This window comes from Hyperolius riggenbachi, chromosome 6, assembly GCF_040937935.1.
Source record: "Hyperolius riggenbachi isolate aHypRig1 chromosome 6, aHypRig1.pri, whole genome shotgun sequence".
Taxonomy (NCBI): domain Eukaryota; kingdom Metazoa; phylum Chordata; class Amphibia; order Anura; family Hyperoliidae; genus Hyperolius; species Hyperolius riggenbachi.
The window spans coordinates 366,357,967-366,374,205 of NC_090651.1; the positions used below are offsets into that span (position 1 = coordinate 366,357,967).

General features: G+C 46.4%; 1 protein-coding gene across 50 annotated transcripts in view; it reads right to left on the bottom strand.

Moving 5' to 3' along the window:
• LOC137521919 (fibroin heavy chain-like) overlaps positions 1-16,239 on the bottom strand; it is a 387,111-nt gene that overhangs the window by 220,020 nt on the left and 150,852 nt on the right. For 45 of the 50 annotated variants that reach the window (XM_068241809.1, XM_068241813.1, XM_068241800.1 and 42 more), the window contains one exon: positions 16,136-16,177. The exons of 2 other annotated variants lie outside the window; for them this stretch is intronic. In XM_068241809.1, the coding sequence (XP_068097910.1) occupies positions 16,136-16,177 (42 nt within the window). The remainder of the gene's footprint in view (positions 1-16,135; positions 16,178-16,239) is intronic. 3 more of the 50 variants (XM_068241835.1, XM_068241828.1, XM_068241810.1) reach the window with 1 other exon arrangement.

Sequence of the window (16,239 nt, forward strand, 5' to 3'; positions counted from 1 at the left end):
ATCTTAATAAATACATTTTTTTTCAGATAGCTACATTTTTAAACAAAGACTCACTTTAAAGGGAAGATGGAGAGAGAGGGATATGGAGGCTGACACGTGTATTTAATTTTAACCGCTTCATCTCCTGGGGGTTTTCCCCTTAAAAAACCAGAGCAATTTTCACCTGTCAGCACTCCTTCCATTCATTCGCCTATAACTTTATTACTACGTATCACAACAAAACAATCTATATCTTGGGTTTTTTGCCACCCATTAGGCTTTCTTTGGGGGGTACGTTTTGCGAATAATTATTTTATTCAAAATGTGTTTTAACGAGAAAAAAAAAATAAATGGAAAAAAGAACAGTATTTCTCAGTGGGTAATCTTGATAGTACTTTTACAATTTAGTTCCTCCAGGTTTTTATATAAGGTTTGAATTGCTTCTTTTTACCATGGAACTTTTTTCTTTGCTACTAATGTTCTATTAAATATCCATACTACACAAACAATTCATTATATAATGTTATTATTATATAATATTTATTTTTTTGCTTCAGTGGCACTTTAACTCTAATCAAATTATGGATTGCAGAGTCCAACCATGCATGAAACAGTACTCTTCTTGCTACTATTAATACTATATGAAACCAGTTTGATGGAATCTCCCTTTGATTAGATTTCCCCCTGTATCTTTCAATATATTTTTTTCACTTATTGCATTGGCATAATTTATCACTTCATCCCAAAATTGGGTTGCCTTGGGACTTCCACAAATACAGTGCCACAATTTTGCATCTTTCAGATCGCATTTAAGACAATTTGATGTATAATAAGGTGGAGGAATAACATAGTTTATATTACCCTCCCTTGTGTAATGATTATTTCCATATTTTAGGTTTCTATAGTGGTGCAATTGTTTCACAAGCTTTTAGACCCTAAAAATCCTATCGCTAGTCAGATCTGTGGCAGCCCTGCACATAACTCACCTCCCATGGATCCAAGTCGGGCCTACCATTCGGGCTTACGAGCTGCGGTTTTCTGTCCTGAACCTGACTCGGGATTACTGCTAAGGAGGTTAAATGTATATTTTGCTTTGTGCATCAAAACCTAGTGTGAAGTTCTCCACACTTTGCTTAAAATACAGCATGTTATAGTTTCCCAACCCCTTAGTATCCCATCTGCAACACAAACCTTGTTCATGTTTTCTGACCAAGAATCAAAGGGGTGGAGAACATATTTGTTATTTTCAATTTTCCATAATCCAACATACAATTCTGATAATGATTTTGTGACCCTTGTTGCTTGCAAATTTGCGGCAAAGTCATTTTCTCATCGAAAATGCCATTTTCTATTTTCAGAAAATATAATATATGGTCAAAGAAAATTATTTTTCCTTTATGATGTGAAAAATAGCGCAAACCGTTTTACCGTGAAAATTCACAAAAAGATTAAAAATCGTTAATATTAGCGCAAGATTTAGTGAAAAAGGCAAAAGATACCAAACTTATTACAAAATGATTTTCCATGGCATTTTTGCTTGAAAGTCGGACTTTACATAATTTTTGCTAAAATAAGTGTGAAAAGAATATTGGCATTTTTGATCAACACTGTTTGCCACTTTACCACAACCAATATAAATGTCAAACTTTGTAGTCACAGTAATGTCTTGTATATTACATTCAAGGGATCCAATCATCTATATATATAAAATCGGATGTATGTGTGTGTGTGTGTGTGTGTGTGTGTATGTGTGTGTGTGTGTGTGTATGTGCCGCGATCACTCGAAAACCCCTTGACCGATTTGAACGAAACTTGGTATACAGGTTCCTTACTACCTGGGATGATAGGTTCTGGGGGTCTCGCGGCCCCCCTGCCCACCTGGGCGGAGCTACAAACAGCAAATCAGATTCCACCCATTCAAGTCAATGGAAAAAATGTAAAAGGCTGCCATTCTCACAGTAATCAAGCCAGAGTCCCCACACTTGGCACAGTTGGTCACTTGGTGACCGAGGTTGCAAATCCAGGAAAAGCGGGTGGAGCATAAAACAGCCAATCAAAATTCAGCCATTCCTTTTAAATGGGAAAAAATGCAGCCATTCTTACACTGTTAATCGCAGGGTTCTCAAACTTGCCACACTTCGCCACTGGGTGAATAAGATTAAGATTTTGGAAAGTGGGTGGAGCCTACAACAGCCAATCAAAATTCACCTATTGCGTTTAAAGGGGAATATTTAAACTGCTGCCATTCTTACACTGTTTATGGCAGAGGCTTCAGACTTGCTGCAGTCAGTCATTAGGTGACTGGGGTCCAAATTCACTAAAGGGGCGGGGCCACAAACAGCCAATCAGATTTCTTTGCTGGATAAACTGCTTCCATTCACACAATTTTGATGCCAGGAACCTGAAAGCTCACAAAATTGGTCATTGAGTGACTGTGTGACAAGGTTACACAAAGTGGGTGGAGCCAAAAACACATTTTACTGGGAAAATATAAACTGCAGCCATTCTTACACTGTTAATGGCAGGGTTGTCAAACTTTGCACAGTTGGTCATTGAGTGAATGTGATTAAGATTTTGGGAAGTGGGTAGAGCCTACAACAGCCAATCAAAATTCAACTTTTGATTGTCAAAGGGAATATTTAAACTGCAACCATTCTTATACTGTTAATAGCAGATGCCTCAAACCTGGTACAGCTGGGCACTGGGTGACTGGGGTTCAAATTCAGAAAGGGGCGGAGCCACAAACAGCCAATCAGATATACAAAGTATTGATACCAAGGATCCCAAAGCTGATAAACTTGGTAATTGAGTGACTATATGTCAAGGTTACAAAAAGTGGGCGGTGCCAGAAACTTAATTTTTTACATGGCAGGGTTCCCAAACTTGATACAATTGGCCACTGGGTGCCTGGGATTATTATTCAGAAATGTGGGTGGAGCCTACAACAGCCAATCAAAATTCAGCTATTGATTTTCATGGGGAATATTTACATTGCTACCATTCTTACACTGTTAATGGCAGAGGCCTCAAACCTGATACAGTCAGTAATTGGGTGACTGGGGACCAAATTCACTAAAGGCGGTGGAGCCACAAACAGCCAATCAGATTTGTTAGATTGATTTCAGCCATTCTGTTATTGGCAGGGTTCTCAAACTTGACACAGTTGGCCACTGGGTGACTAGGATTAATATTTAGGAAAGTGGGTGGAGTGTACAGCAGCCAATCAAAATTCATCTTTTGATTTTCAAGGGGAATATTTACATTGCTGCCATTCTTGCACTGTTAATGGCACAGATTATTATACAGAAAAGTGGGTGGAGCCTAAAAAAACAATCAAAATTCACCTGTTGATTTTCAAAGGGAATATTAAAATTGCTGCCATTCTTGCACTGTTAATGGCACAAGCCTCAAACCTGGTACAGTTGATCATTGGGTCACTGGGGTTCAAATTCAGAAAAGGGGATAGAGGAGGCATGGGCAAACTTGGCCCTCCAGCTGTTGAGGAACTACAAGTCCCACAATGCATTGCAGGAGTCTGACAGCCACAGTCATGACTCATAAAGGCAAATGCATTGTGGGATTTGTAGTTCCTTAACAGCTGGAGGGCCAAGTTTGCCCATGCCTGTGATAGAGCCACAAACAGCCAATCAGATGTTTCATTTCACTGGGAAAATACAAATTATTGATGCCAAGGACCCAAAGCTCACAAACATGGTCATTGAGTGACTGTGTGTCCAGTTTACAAAAAGTGGGCGGAGCCAAAAACAAATTTCAATGGGAAAATGTAAACTGCAGCCCTTCTTCACTGTTAATGGCAGGGATCTCAAACTTTGCCAAGATGGTCACTGGGTGACTGAGATTAATATTCAGGGAAGTGGGTGGAGCCTATAATAGCCAAAATAGTCAAAATTCACCTGTTGATTTTCAAAAGGAATATTTAAATTGCTGCCATTTTTACACTGGTATTAGCAGATCAGAGCAGTTTCTAGGCTAAATTTCACCCAGGGCGAGGGTGTAAAAATCGCCCCCCACCCCACCCCCATGGAGCCAGGCATAGGTGCCCGCAGTACAGGTTGAACAGGTTAGCTACGTAGGTGCCTCCAGTATAGGGTAGCCTGCATAGTTGCCCCCAGTGTAGGTTAGATAGGTAGGTGCCTGCTTTATAGGTTATCTACGTTGGTGCCTCCAGTATAGGGTAGCCCGTATAGTTGCCACCAGTGTGGGTTAGATAGGTAGGTGCCCCCAGTATAGTTTAGATAGGTAGGTGCCCGCAGTATAGGTTAGATAGGTAGGTTCCCGCAGTATAGGTTCGATAGGTAGGTTCCCCCAGTATGGGTTAGATCGGTAGGTTCCCCCAGTATAGGTTCAATAGGTAGGTTCCCCCAGTATAGGTTAGATAGGTAGGTCCCCCCAGTATGGGTTAGATAGGTAGGTTCCTGCAGTTTAGGATAGTTAGGTAGGTTCCCGCAGTATAGCTTGGCTAGGTAGGTTCCCGCAGTATAGGTTAGTTAGGTAGGTTCCCGCAGTATAGGTTAGTTAGGTAAGTTCCCGCAGTATAGGATAGTTAGGTAGGTTCCCACAGTATAGCTTGGCTAGGTAGGTTCTCGCAGTATAGGTTAGTTAGGTAGGTTCCCGCAGTATAGGTTAGTTAGGTAGGTTCCCGCAGTATAGGTTAGTTAGGTAGGTTCCCGCAGTATAGGATAGTTAGGTAGGTTCCTACAGTATAGCTTGGCTAGGTAGGTTCCCGCAGTATAGGTTAGTTAGGTAGGTTCCCGCAGTATAGGTTAGTTAGGTAGGTTCCCGCAGTATAGGTTAGTTAGGTAGGTTCCCGCAGTATAGGTTAGTTAGGTAGGTTCCCGCAGTATAGGTTAGTTAGGTAGGTAGGTTCCTGCAGTGTAGGATAAATAGGTAGGTTCCTGCAGTTTAGGTTAGTTAGGTAGGTTCCCACAGTTTAGGTTAGTTGGTATGGGCGGTATGAGTTGGGCGCAGGAGCGGGGGGAGCGAACATAATAGTAATAACTCACCTGCTTCCGCCGAACCCGCGCTGCTTCAATGTCCTTCCTTTCCCGGCATCTATCTCATTAGTCACAGTGCTTCCTGTGATGACATGCGGTATGTCATCACAGGGGGCGCTGTTACCAGGCGACGGACGCCGGGAGAGGAAAGATATTGAAACTGCGGGGAACGGATGAAGAAGGTGAGTTATAACTATTATGTCCGTTCCCCCGCTCCGGCGCCCCCCCCCCTCCTGCCGCACAATAAAGCACCCCGGGCGATTGCACGTATCACACACCCATAGAAACGGGGCTGTAGCAGATGCCTCAAACCTGCTATAGTTGGTCATTGGTTGACTGGGGTTCAAATGTTGGAGAGGAGTGCAGCCACAGACAGCCAATCTGATTTGTTTAATTTCTATGGGAATATACAAATTATTGATGCCAAAGACCCCGAAGTTCACAAACTTGGTCATTGAGTGTTCGTGCATTAGGGTTAGAAAAAGTGGGCGGAGCCAAAACCGGTCAAATACATACACAGGCAGTTCCACGTCATTAGTGGGTGGAGACAAATGCAAATTTCACTGGGAAAATGTAAACTGCAGCCATACTTACACTGTTAATGGTAGGGTTCTCAAACTTTGCACAGTTGGTCACTGGGTGACTGGGTTAAATATTCAGAAAAGTGGGTGGAGCCTACAAAAGTGAATCAAACTTCACCTATTGCTTCTCAAGGGGAATATTTAATTGCTGCCATTCTTGCACTGTTAATGGCACAGGCCTCAAACCTGCTACAGTTGGTCATTGGGTGACTGGGGTTCAAATTCAGAAAAGGGGTGGAGCCACAAACAGCCAATCAGATTTTTTTCATTTCAATGCAAATTATTGTTTCCAAAGACCGCAAAGCTCACAAACTTGGTCATTGAGTAATTGTGTGTTAGGGTTAGAAAAAGTGGGCGGAGCCAACACTAGCCAAATACATACCCGGGCAACGCCGGGCAATCAGCTAGTTAATCTATATTGTAAGTATGGGAATAAATCGAACACTTAAACACCATAGCTCCCTTCAAGTTCAGAAAAATGGTTTCCAGTTGCCTGTATCAGGACTTACCATGTCCCCAACTTCTTCTGTCCCTTTTGTCTCCATTTATGAAAAGGGCCTCTGCTGAACATGGGGGGGGGGGGGGGACCAGAGTACTCCATACTAGCAAGTACCTTCATACAAGACACAGCAGGACATTTTTTTTCCTTCCTGACAATTTTGAAAGCAGCTGTTGTATCTGGGAAATGTTGATCTCTCATACATTCTCATACATTTTTTCCTAATACTTGAATTTACCACATGTTATTTTTACCTCCAAATGCCCAAGCTCTCTTGCTCCAATTTGCCTAGATGATGGAATCAGTAGACACTTTTCCTTATGTATTGTATACCCCAAATAGTTACCGAATTCATCCAATATTTTGTATATACTCCCAAGTTGATTTTTGGGATCACTCAAGAACAGCATTACATCATCAGCAAGTAGTACTTGTTGCACCTCTATTTTACCTATTTAATTCAGTTACCATTGACTCAAGGGCAAGATTAAAAAATAATTTGCAACAGAGAGCACCCCTATCTTGTTCCCTTTTGTAGGGATATTGCCTCAGAAATAAATCCCCCCATTGCAACATGTGCTATAGGATACATGGACATCACTGTATCTAATAAGGGGACCTATGAGCCTCTGATGTTCAAAAACTGCCTGCAGCCAGCCCCACGTCACATTGTCAAAAGGCTTCTTGGCAGGAAAGCTGCATCCACCACCACCACACACAGACACTTTGGATCAAATCTCCACTTGTCTGCACCCAAAAAACATAGGCAACCATAACACATATACACAAGAAAATATGCTGTTTTTAGAGGGGAGGGGGGCTCTGAACAGGATGGGGCGGGGGCGCAGTTTCAATGTTTCCCATAGGCGCTATATTACCAAGATATGCACTTGACCATCTCCACCTGGATGTCTGACATATTTCTGAAACTCAACCTAGAGAAGACTGAACTTCTGTTCACCTCATATATTTGAGCCTTGTTCCCAACATTTCTATTGTTATCAACAACACCTCTAATAATGATAATAATAATAATAATAATAATAATAAGCTATCTTCTCAGGCAGATTTGGGTAGTTCCTTCTCTACTGTGATATGAACAGTGGAGATGTGGCAATGTTGGGAGTCACAGCAGCCAACCCCACAGGGCCTGAAAACGGACTTCCTATATGCGTATTATGTCTGGTCATGTGATATATCCAAACATAGTTCCTTTGCCATTCTCAACACTGGCAGATCTTCAGCTACTGTAGGACAGGGAATCTCATAGATATTGCTATTTTCAATCATATTGTAGCGCTGTTTAATTCATTATGAAATAAATATTTTTGTGATGGGAAGCAGAGATTATACAAAAAAATAAATAAATAAAAACCACAGCACTGCATAAGATATAGCTTTGAGCAGCTATCAGGTCCAAGTTGGACATTTTGTATGTCCTGTTATTAATGTTAGTGGTGCTCAAATACCCCTTTTTAAAATTCGAGTTTGGTCGAATTCGAATAGTAAATTATTCGAGGTCAGTCGAATATTCGAGTCGAATAAATTTTACTATTCGATTCGACTTCGAGCTCACTATTCGAGTCGGTATTCGAGCTCATTATTCGAGCTGACTATTCGAATTGGCCTTAAATAGCTTCCAACACTTGTTTTGAGGGTGAATGATGCAAGAAACATCTTTTTTTCCAAGTAACAACAGCAAGTGATTATGTGGGGATGTTCCTTTAAAAAAAAAAGGTGAAAAGAGAAGTTGTGTCCAGAATTTTGTTCAGTACTGTATATACTTCTTCTTCTTCTTCTTCTTCTTCTTTATCTTCTATATCTTCTTCTTCTTCTTCTATATCTTCTTCTTCTATATCTTCTTCTTCTATATCTTCTTCTATATCTTCTTCTTCTTCTTTTATATTGTCTTCTTCTTCTTCTTCATCTTCTTCATCATCATCTTCTTCATCTTCTTCTTCTTCATCTTCTTCTTCATCTTCTTCATCTTCTTCATCTTCTTCATCTTCTTCATCTTCTTCTTCATCTTCTTCATCTTCTTCATCTTCTTCATCTTCTTCTTCTTCATCTTCTTCTTCTTCATCTTCTTCATCTTCTTCTATATCGTCTTCTTCTTCACTTATTTCTCTTTTCATTTTTTTTAAAGAAATGCAGCTATTTTTGAGCGTAACAAATAGCTGGTGGCGCACGCATGTTGGAAGCGCCATTGTATGTGCTCCCTGGCAGTGGAAACACACAGACAGCAGGAGGTAAATTCAGCAGCAGGAGGAGGAGGATGAGTGTGTGGCAGCAGGCAGTCAATGAGGCAGGCAGCGTGACATAATAGCCCTGGTACCTAGCGGTGATACCAGGGCTGTAAAACAACACAACAGGAGGTCCCAGACAGCGGTCGTGCAGCCCACATCGTGTCCAATACACAACTGGGACAACACAGTTTTCAACCCGGGCACCTCAGAAAAATTAAACCTTTTTTTTTTTAATGGTTTTGTAGTTTTGGTTTTACAACCAATTACACAGATATATCTATTTTTTGACGTAATAGCTGGTGGCAGAGTGGCAGCAGAAGGTAAATCTGTGTACCCTGGCGTTGGGAAACACAGACAGACAGCAGCAGCAGGAGGAATGGAGGAGTAATTATGTGAGCAGCTTTTGTTTGACGTAATAGCTGGTGGCAGACTGGCAGCAGAAGGTAATTCTGTGTACCCTGGCAGTGAGAAACACAGACAGACAGCAGCAGCAGGAGGAGGAATGGAGGAGCAGTGTGAGTGTGGCAGCAGGTAGGCAGCGTGACATAATAGCCCTGGTACCTAGCGGTGATACCAGGGCTGTAAATAAACACAACAGGAGGTGCCAGACAGCGGTCGTGCAGCCCACATCGTGTCCAATACACAACTGGGACAACACAGTTTTCAACCCGGGCACCTCAGAAAAATTAAACCTTTTTTTGTAATGGTTTTGTAGTTTTGGTTTTACAACCAATTACACAGATATAGCTATTTTTTGACGTAATAGCTGGTGGCAGAGTGGCAGCAGAAGGTAAATCTGTGTACCCTGGCAGGGGGAAACACAGACAGACAGACAGCAGCAGCAGCAGCAGGAGGAATGGAGGAGTAATTATGTGTGCAGCTATTGTTTGACGTAATAGCTGGTGGCAGACTGGCAGCAGAAGGTAATTCTGTGTACCCTGGCAGTGGGAAACACAGACAGACAGCAGCAGCAGGAGGAGGAATGGAGGAGGAGTAGTGTGAGTGTGGCAGCAGGTAGGCAGCGAGACATAATAGACCTGGTACCTATCGGTGATTCCAGGGCTGTAAATAAACACAACGGGAGGTCCCAGACAGCGGTCGTGCAGCCCACGTCGTGTCCAATACACAACTGGGACAACACAGTTTTCAACCCGGGCACCTCAGAAAAAATTAAACCTTTTTTTTTGTAATGGTTTTTTTGTTTTGTTTTTAACACAAATTACACAGATATATAGCTATTGTTTGACGTAATAGCTGGTGGCAGAGTGGCAGCAGAAGGTAATTCTGTGTACCCTGGCAGTGGGAAACACAGACAGACAGCAGCAGCAGGAGGAGGAATGGAGGAGCAGTGTGAGTGTGGCAGCAGGTAGGCAGCGTGACATAATAGCCCTGGTACCTAGCGGTGATACCAGGGCTGTAAATAAACACAACAGGAGGTCCCAGACAGCGGTCGTGCAGCCCACATCGTGTCCAATACACAACTGGGACAACACAGTTTTCAACCCGGGCACCTCAGAAAAATTAAACCTTTTTTTTTTTTAATGGTTTTTTGGTTTTGGTTTTACAACCAATATAGCTATTGTTTGACGTAATAGCTGGTGGCAGAGTGGCAGCAGAATTTAATTCTGTGTACCCTGGCAGTGGGAAACACAGACAGACAGCAGAAGGGCAGTACACAGCAGCCCACTGTAGGTGTAAAATGTGTGGCTGCAGGCGACGTAATAGTCAAAGTGAACCAGGCTGGCTTAGTGAGCAGGAGCCAGGAGGTGGTAAAGGGTGGTAAGGCACATTAACGATGGTTCTAAGTTCCGGCAGCCAGTTCATGTCCCCCTCTCGCCGACAACAGGGGCCAGGAACTCGCCTTCCACCCACGCCTGGTTCATCTTGAGAAACGTCAGTCTGTCCACAGACTTGTGAGACAGACGTGAGCGTTTCTCGGTGACCACGCCACCAGCTGCACTGAAGCAGCGCTCGGACAGCACGCTGGAAGGGGGGCAGGACAGCACTTCCAGGGCGTACTGCGCCAGCTCGCTCCAGATCTCCAGGCGCTTGACCCAATACTCCATGGGATCAACAGGGGCATCGCTGTCAAGCCCGCTGTAGGACCCCATGTAGTCAGCCACCATGCGGGTCAGGCGCTGGCTGTGACCGGAGGAGGATGCTGCTGCATCATGCACCTCCTCTCTAGTCACTGCTGCCGGAGCCTCTACAGTCCTGTAGAGCTCGTGGCTGAGAGACAGCAGGTCTGTGGGGCGCTTGCTGCTGCTGGATGCAGGCACCTGCTGCTGCCTCTGTGCTGGCTGCTGGACAGTGGGGGTGGAAGGCTGGGGGAAGGCTTCCTCCAAGCGCTCAACAAGGGCCTGCTGCAAGCTCCTTATTTGTTGCGCTGGGTCTCCTCCTGCAGGCGGCAGGAACTGGCTCAACTTCCCCTTGAGGCGTGGGTCCAACATCATGCTGATCCAGATGTCCTCCCTCTGCTTCATCTGGATCACCCTGGGGTCCTTGCGCAGGCATGCCAGCATGTGCGCTGCCATTGGGAAGAGGCGGGCCACGTGTGCTGGCACATCGATGGCAGTGCTGTCCTCATCCTCCTCCTCTGCCTCGTCAGCCTCATCCTCTCTCCACCCCCGCACCAACTCAGCTGCACTGTGCTGCTCCCCCTCATCAGCAGCAAGGTCAGGGACCTCCACCAAGTCCTCCTCCTCCTCCCCCTCAGAGGTGGACTGTGCAGCTGCTTGCCGCTCCTGCTGGTCCAAGGCTGCCGCTCCCTGTTCCAGCAAAGCATCGAGGGCCCTGTTCAGCAGACAAACCAGGGGCACCCACTCGCAGACCATAGCATGGTCCCTGCTCACCATGTTGGTGGCCTGCAGAAAGGGAGCCAGCACTAAGCACACCTGCTGCATGTGCCTCCAGTCATCATCGGGGACGATGGACGGGATGTTGCTGGTCTTGTCCCTTCTCTGAGCGGCGGAAACAGTGGCCAGGGCAAGGTACTGGTTGACAGCGTGCCTCTGTTCAACCAGACGCTCCAACATCGCCAGGGTGGAGTTCCAGCGAGTCGGAACGTCAAGGATCAGCCGATGGCATGGCAGATCCAGCTCCTTTTGCACGTCTTCCAGGCTCGCACAGGCTGCAGCCGAGCGCCGGAAGTGACGCACAACGTTCCTTGCCGTTTCCAGCAGTTCGCCCATCCCCTGGTAGGTGCGCAGGAACTTCTGCACCACCAGGTTCAGCACGTGGGCAAGACAGGGGATGTGGGTCAGATTTCCCCTGTCAATTGCAGCAACCAGATTGGCCCCATTGTCGGCCACCACCTCTCCGACTCTGAGGCCTCTGGGGGTCAGCCAAATCCTCTCCTGCTCCTGGAGTTTGGCCAACACATGGGCTGCCGTCAGCTTGGTCTTGCCAAGGCTGACCAACTGCAGCAGCGCTTGGCAGTGGCGGGCCTTCACGCTGCTGCTGAGGCGGGGGGTTTGGCCAGGTGTGCCGGAGGATGGCAGAGGATCGGAGGAACCTGCTGCAGTTCCCCTGACCCTGCGGGGTGGCACCACCCACTGTGTTGCTGCTGCTGCTGCTGTGCCCGCTGCTGCTCTCCCATCCTCACCCCCTTCCACCAAGCTGACCCAGTGGACAGTGAAGGACAGGTAGCGGCCTGTCCCGAAGCGGCTGCTCCAGGAGTCCATGGTGACGTGGACCCTTTCACCAACCGCGTGCTCCAGCCCTCGCTCCACATTGGCCATCACAAAGCGGTGCAGTGCAGGAATGGCCTTGCGGGAGAAAAAGTGTCTGCTGGGGAGCTGCCAGTCTGGGGCTGCACAAGCAAGCAGCGCCCGCATGTCGCTCCCCTCCTGCACGAGCGTGTACGGCAGGAGTTGGGAGCACATGGCCCGTGCCAGCAAGCCGTTCAGCTGCCGCACCCGACGGCTGCTGGGAGGCAGAGCCCTAACCACCCCCTGGAAGGACTCGCTCAAAAGGCTCTGGCGTGGCCTTTTGCTGGCACGGGAATCAGCAGACACAGCAGAGGAGGCCACTGAGGACTGGCTGCCAGAACAGGCCTCAGTGTCGGCGGCAGGAGTTGCAGAGGGGGGAGGAGCAGTGCGTTTCCGCACTCCTGCTGGTGCTGCTGGAGGAGCAGGAGGGCGGGTGGCTGCTGTTGCTGCTGCTGCTGCTGCTGAAGGCTGTGCAGTGATGGGTGTGGTGCCACTGCCAGCACCAGATGCCTTCAGCCTCTGGAACTCCTCATGCTGGTGGAAATGTTTCGCAGCAAGGTGGTTGATGAGCGAGCTGGTGCTGAACTTTAAGGGGTCTGCACCTCTGCTCAACTTCCGCTGACAGTGGTTGCAAGTGGCGTACTTGCTGTACACAGTGGGCATGGTGAAAAATCGCCAGATTGGTGACAAAAACATCCCCCTACGGCATGGAAGCGCTGCTGCCTGTCTCCCTGTGGTGGTTGGGGGGGGGGCTTGGGTGCGGCTGGTGGTGGTACTGGCAGATGCTGCTGCTGCTGCTGCTGAGCCTGAGACACCAGCAGGCTGTGGGACCTGCCTACTGCTGCCAATGCTTGCAATGATGCGCCTCCTTGCAAGGCCCACAAGCGCATCCTCCTCCTCCTCCGAGCTGCTGAGGACGACATCCCCTGGAGGTGGTGGCACCCAGTCTCTGTCTGTCACCGGGTCATCACCATCATCCTCCCCCTCCTGAAACATGTCCTGCTGGGATGATGACCCCCCAAACTCCTCTCCTGATGCATGGATGGGCTGCTTGACTGTCGCCACAGTCTTGCTGTCCAATCCCTCATCCCCCAAAGTGCCCATCAGCATCTCCTCCTCAAAATCGCCAACAACAGCAGACAATACCCTGATGGTGCCTGGGGTAAAAATACTGCTGAGTGACAGGTCGCCAACTTGTGACGGTGAACTGGCCTCCTCCTCCCCCCCAGGCCCTGCTGGGCGGCTGCTGCGAACAGGGGTGGTGGTGGTGGTGGTGAGGGTGGAGGCCTCGGATGCAGAGCTGATGGCGGGCTGCTCATCCTCTGTCATCAGTTGCACCACAGTGTCTGCATCCTTTTCCTCAATGGGACGTTTCCGACCCGGCTGGAGGAAAATCAGAGCAGGTGCTACACGCTGCTGCTGCTGCTGTGTCTCTGCAGCGTGAGTTACAGATGCTCCTGCTGGGCGGCGCCCAAGGCGTCCACGGCCAGTGGCTATGGGAGGAATGTTAGCCACTGACGCTGCTGCTGCTGCGGAACTGTGCATGGTGGCGCGGCCGCGGCCTGCCGCAATGCTGCTCCCTCTCCTCCTGATTCCCTTGCTGCCCTTCCCCTTGCCCAAACCGCGCTGGCTGCCACTTCCAGACATCTTCGATGTTTTGGGCGTATAGACAAAAGTTTTTTAAAAGGGCGGGTGAAAAGTGGGGTACTTTAATGAAGTGGGTTGGTGGGTGAGGTGACTGAGTGAGTGTCCCTAGTACAGTAAGTAAGTAGTAACAGTCAGGAAGTACAACTAGCAGTTACAATAATCAGTAGTAATCACAAGTAAATTTAGTGTGTGTACACTACAGACAGTGAGTGCACGCACGCGCAAACACGCGCAGGAGCTAGCCTATGAACAGTGACTGAGTGAGTGTCCCTAGTACAGTAAGTAAGTAGTAACAGTCAGTAAGTACAACTAACTAAGTACAATAATCAATCAGTAATCAGAAGGAAATAGAGTGTGTGTAGTGTGTACACAGACAGTGAGTGCACACACGCAGGAGCTAGTAGCCTATGAACAGTGACTGAGTGTCCTAGACTCCTAGTACAGTAAGAGTAAGTAGTAACAGTAAGTACAACTAACTAATTACAATAATCAATCAGTAATCAAAAGGAAATAGAGTGTGTGTTGTGTGTACACAGACAGTGAGTGCACACACGCAGGAGCTAGTAGCCTATGAACAGTGACTGAGTGTCCTAGACTCCTAGTACAGTAAGAGAGTAAGTAGTAACAGTAAGTACAACTAACTAATTACAATAATCAATCAGTAATCAGAAGGAAATAGAGTGTGTGTAGTGTGTACACAGACAGTGAGTGCACACACGCAGGAGCTAGTAGCCTATGAACAGTGACTGAGTGTCCTAGACTCCTAGTACAGTAAGAGTAAGTAGTAACAGTAAGTACAACTAACTAATTACAATAATCAATCAGTAATCAAAAGGAAATAGAGTGTGTGTTGTGTGTACACAGACAGTGAGTGCACACACGCAGGAGCTAGTAGCCTATGAACAGTGACTGAGTGTCCTAGAGACTCCTAGTACAGTAAGAGTAAGTAGTAACAGTAAGTACAACTAACTAATTACAATAATCAATCAGTAATCAAAAGGAAATAGAGTGTGTGTTGTGTGTACACAGACAGTGAGTGCACACACGCAGGAGCTAGTAGCCTATGAACAGTGACTGAGTGTCCTAGACTCCAAGTACAGTAAGAGTAAGTAGTAACAGTAAGTACAACTAACTAATTACAATAATCAATCAGTAATCAGAAGGAAATAGAGTGTGTGTAGTGTGTACACAGACAGTGAGTGCACACACGCAGGAGCTAGTAGCCTATGAACAGTGACTGAGTGTCCTAGACTCCTAGTACAGTAAGAGTAAGTAGTAACAGTAAGTACAACTAACTAATTACAATAATCAATCAGTAATCAAAAGGAAATAGAGTGTGTGTTGTGTGTACACAGACAGTGAGTGCACACGCGCAGGAGCTAGTAGCCTATGAACAGTGACTGAGTGTCCTAGAGACTCCTAGTACAGTAAGAGTAAGTAGTAACAGTAAGTACAACTAACTAATTACAATAATCAATCAGTAATCAAAAGGAAATAGAGTGTGTGTTGTGTGTACACAGACAGTGAGTGCACACACGCATGAGCTAGTAGCCTATGAACAGTGACTGAGTGTCCTAGACTCCAAGTACAGTAAGAGTAAGTAGTAACAGTAAGTACAACTAATTACAATAATCAATCAGTAATCAGAAGGAAATAGAGTGTGTGTGTACAGTACACAGACAGTGAGTGCACACACGCAGGAACTAGTAGCCTTAGCCTATGAACAGTGACAGTGAGTGTCCTAGTACAGTATAACTACAATACTAAATACAGAATCAATCAGTAGTAAAGGACAGCAGAAATACTGGTATAGATGAGAGAAATATACTAACAGAGGACAGGAGAGAACAGCTGCCCACACAGGCAGGCCCTGAGGCCTAAAGCTGTGTAAGCTTGCCTGCAGCAGCTGTCTCTGTCTATGTAACACAAAAGCTACTAACTAAAATACGATGTCTATCTAACTAACAACAATATAGGTGTATATAGGAGGTGTATGTGAGCAAAAACGCTAGGTAAATGACCACAATAGAGCTCTTGCTAAGCCAAAGCACAAAGGAGCAACTCTCTCTCTGTACAAGTCTCAGGCAAGCACGGAGAAACCTAACATGGCGGCCGCTATTTATAGGGTAGGGGCTGGCCAGGGTCCCCCTCTGTGATTGGCTGCCGTCAGAGGGCCTGGGAGCCCTCTGATTGGCTCTAAGGACATCAATCTGGGCTATGACGCTATTCGAGCTCGGTACCGAGCTCGAATAGCGCCGTTTGCTCAAATAGCTCGAATAGTGAATGGGCTATTCGAGTGTACTCGAATAGCCCATTCGAATAGCTACAGCTATTCGGAGCTCGAATACCGAGCTCGAATAGCTGAGAAAGAGCTCGAATATTCGAGCTACTCGAATATTCGAGCTCTGTTGAGCACCACTGATTAATGTTCCTTTACTATCAACCACACCTGACCTACCTTCAATTCCTTGAAGTCTCCCACCTCCAGTTATTCCACCTCCTGTTTAAAATACACAATAATCAACTAAGTGATTTTAATAAATACATTTTTTTTCAGATAGC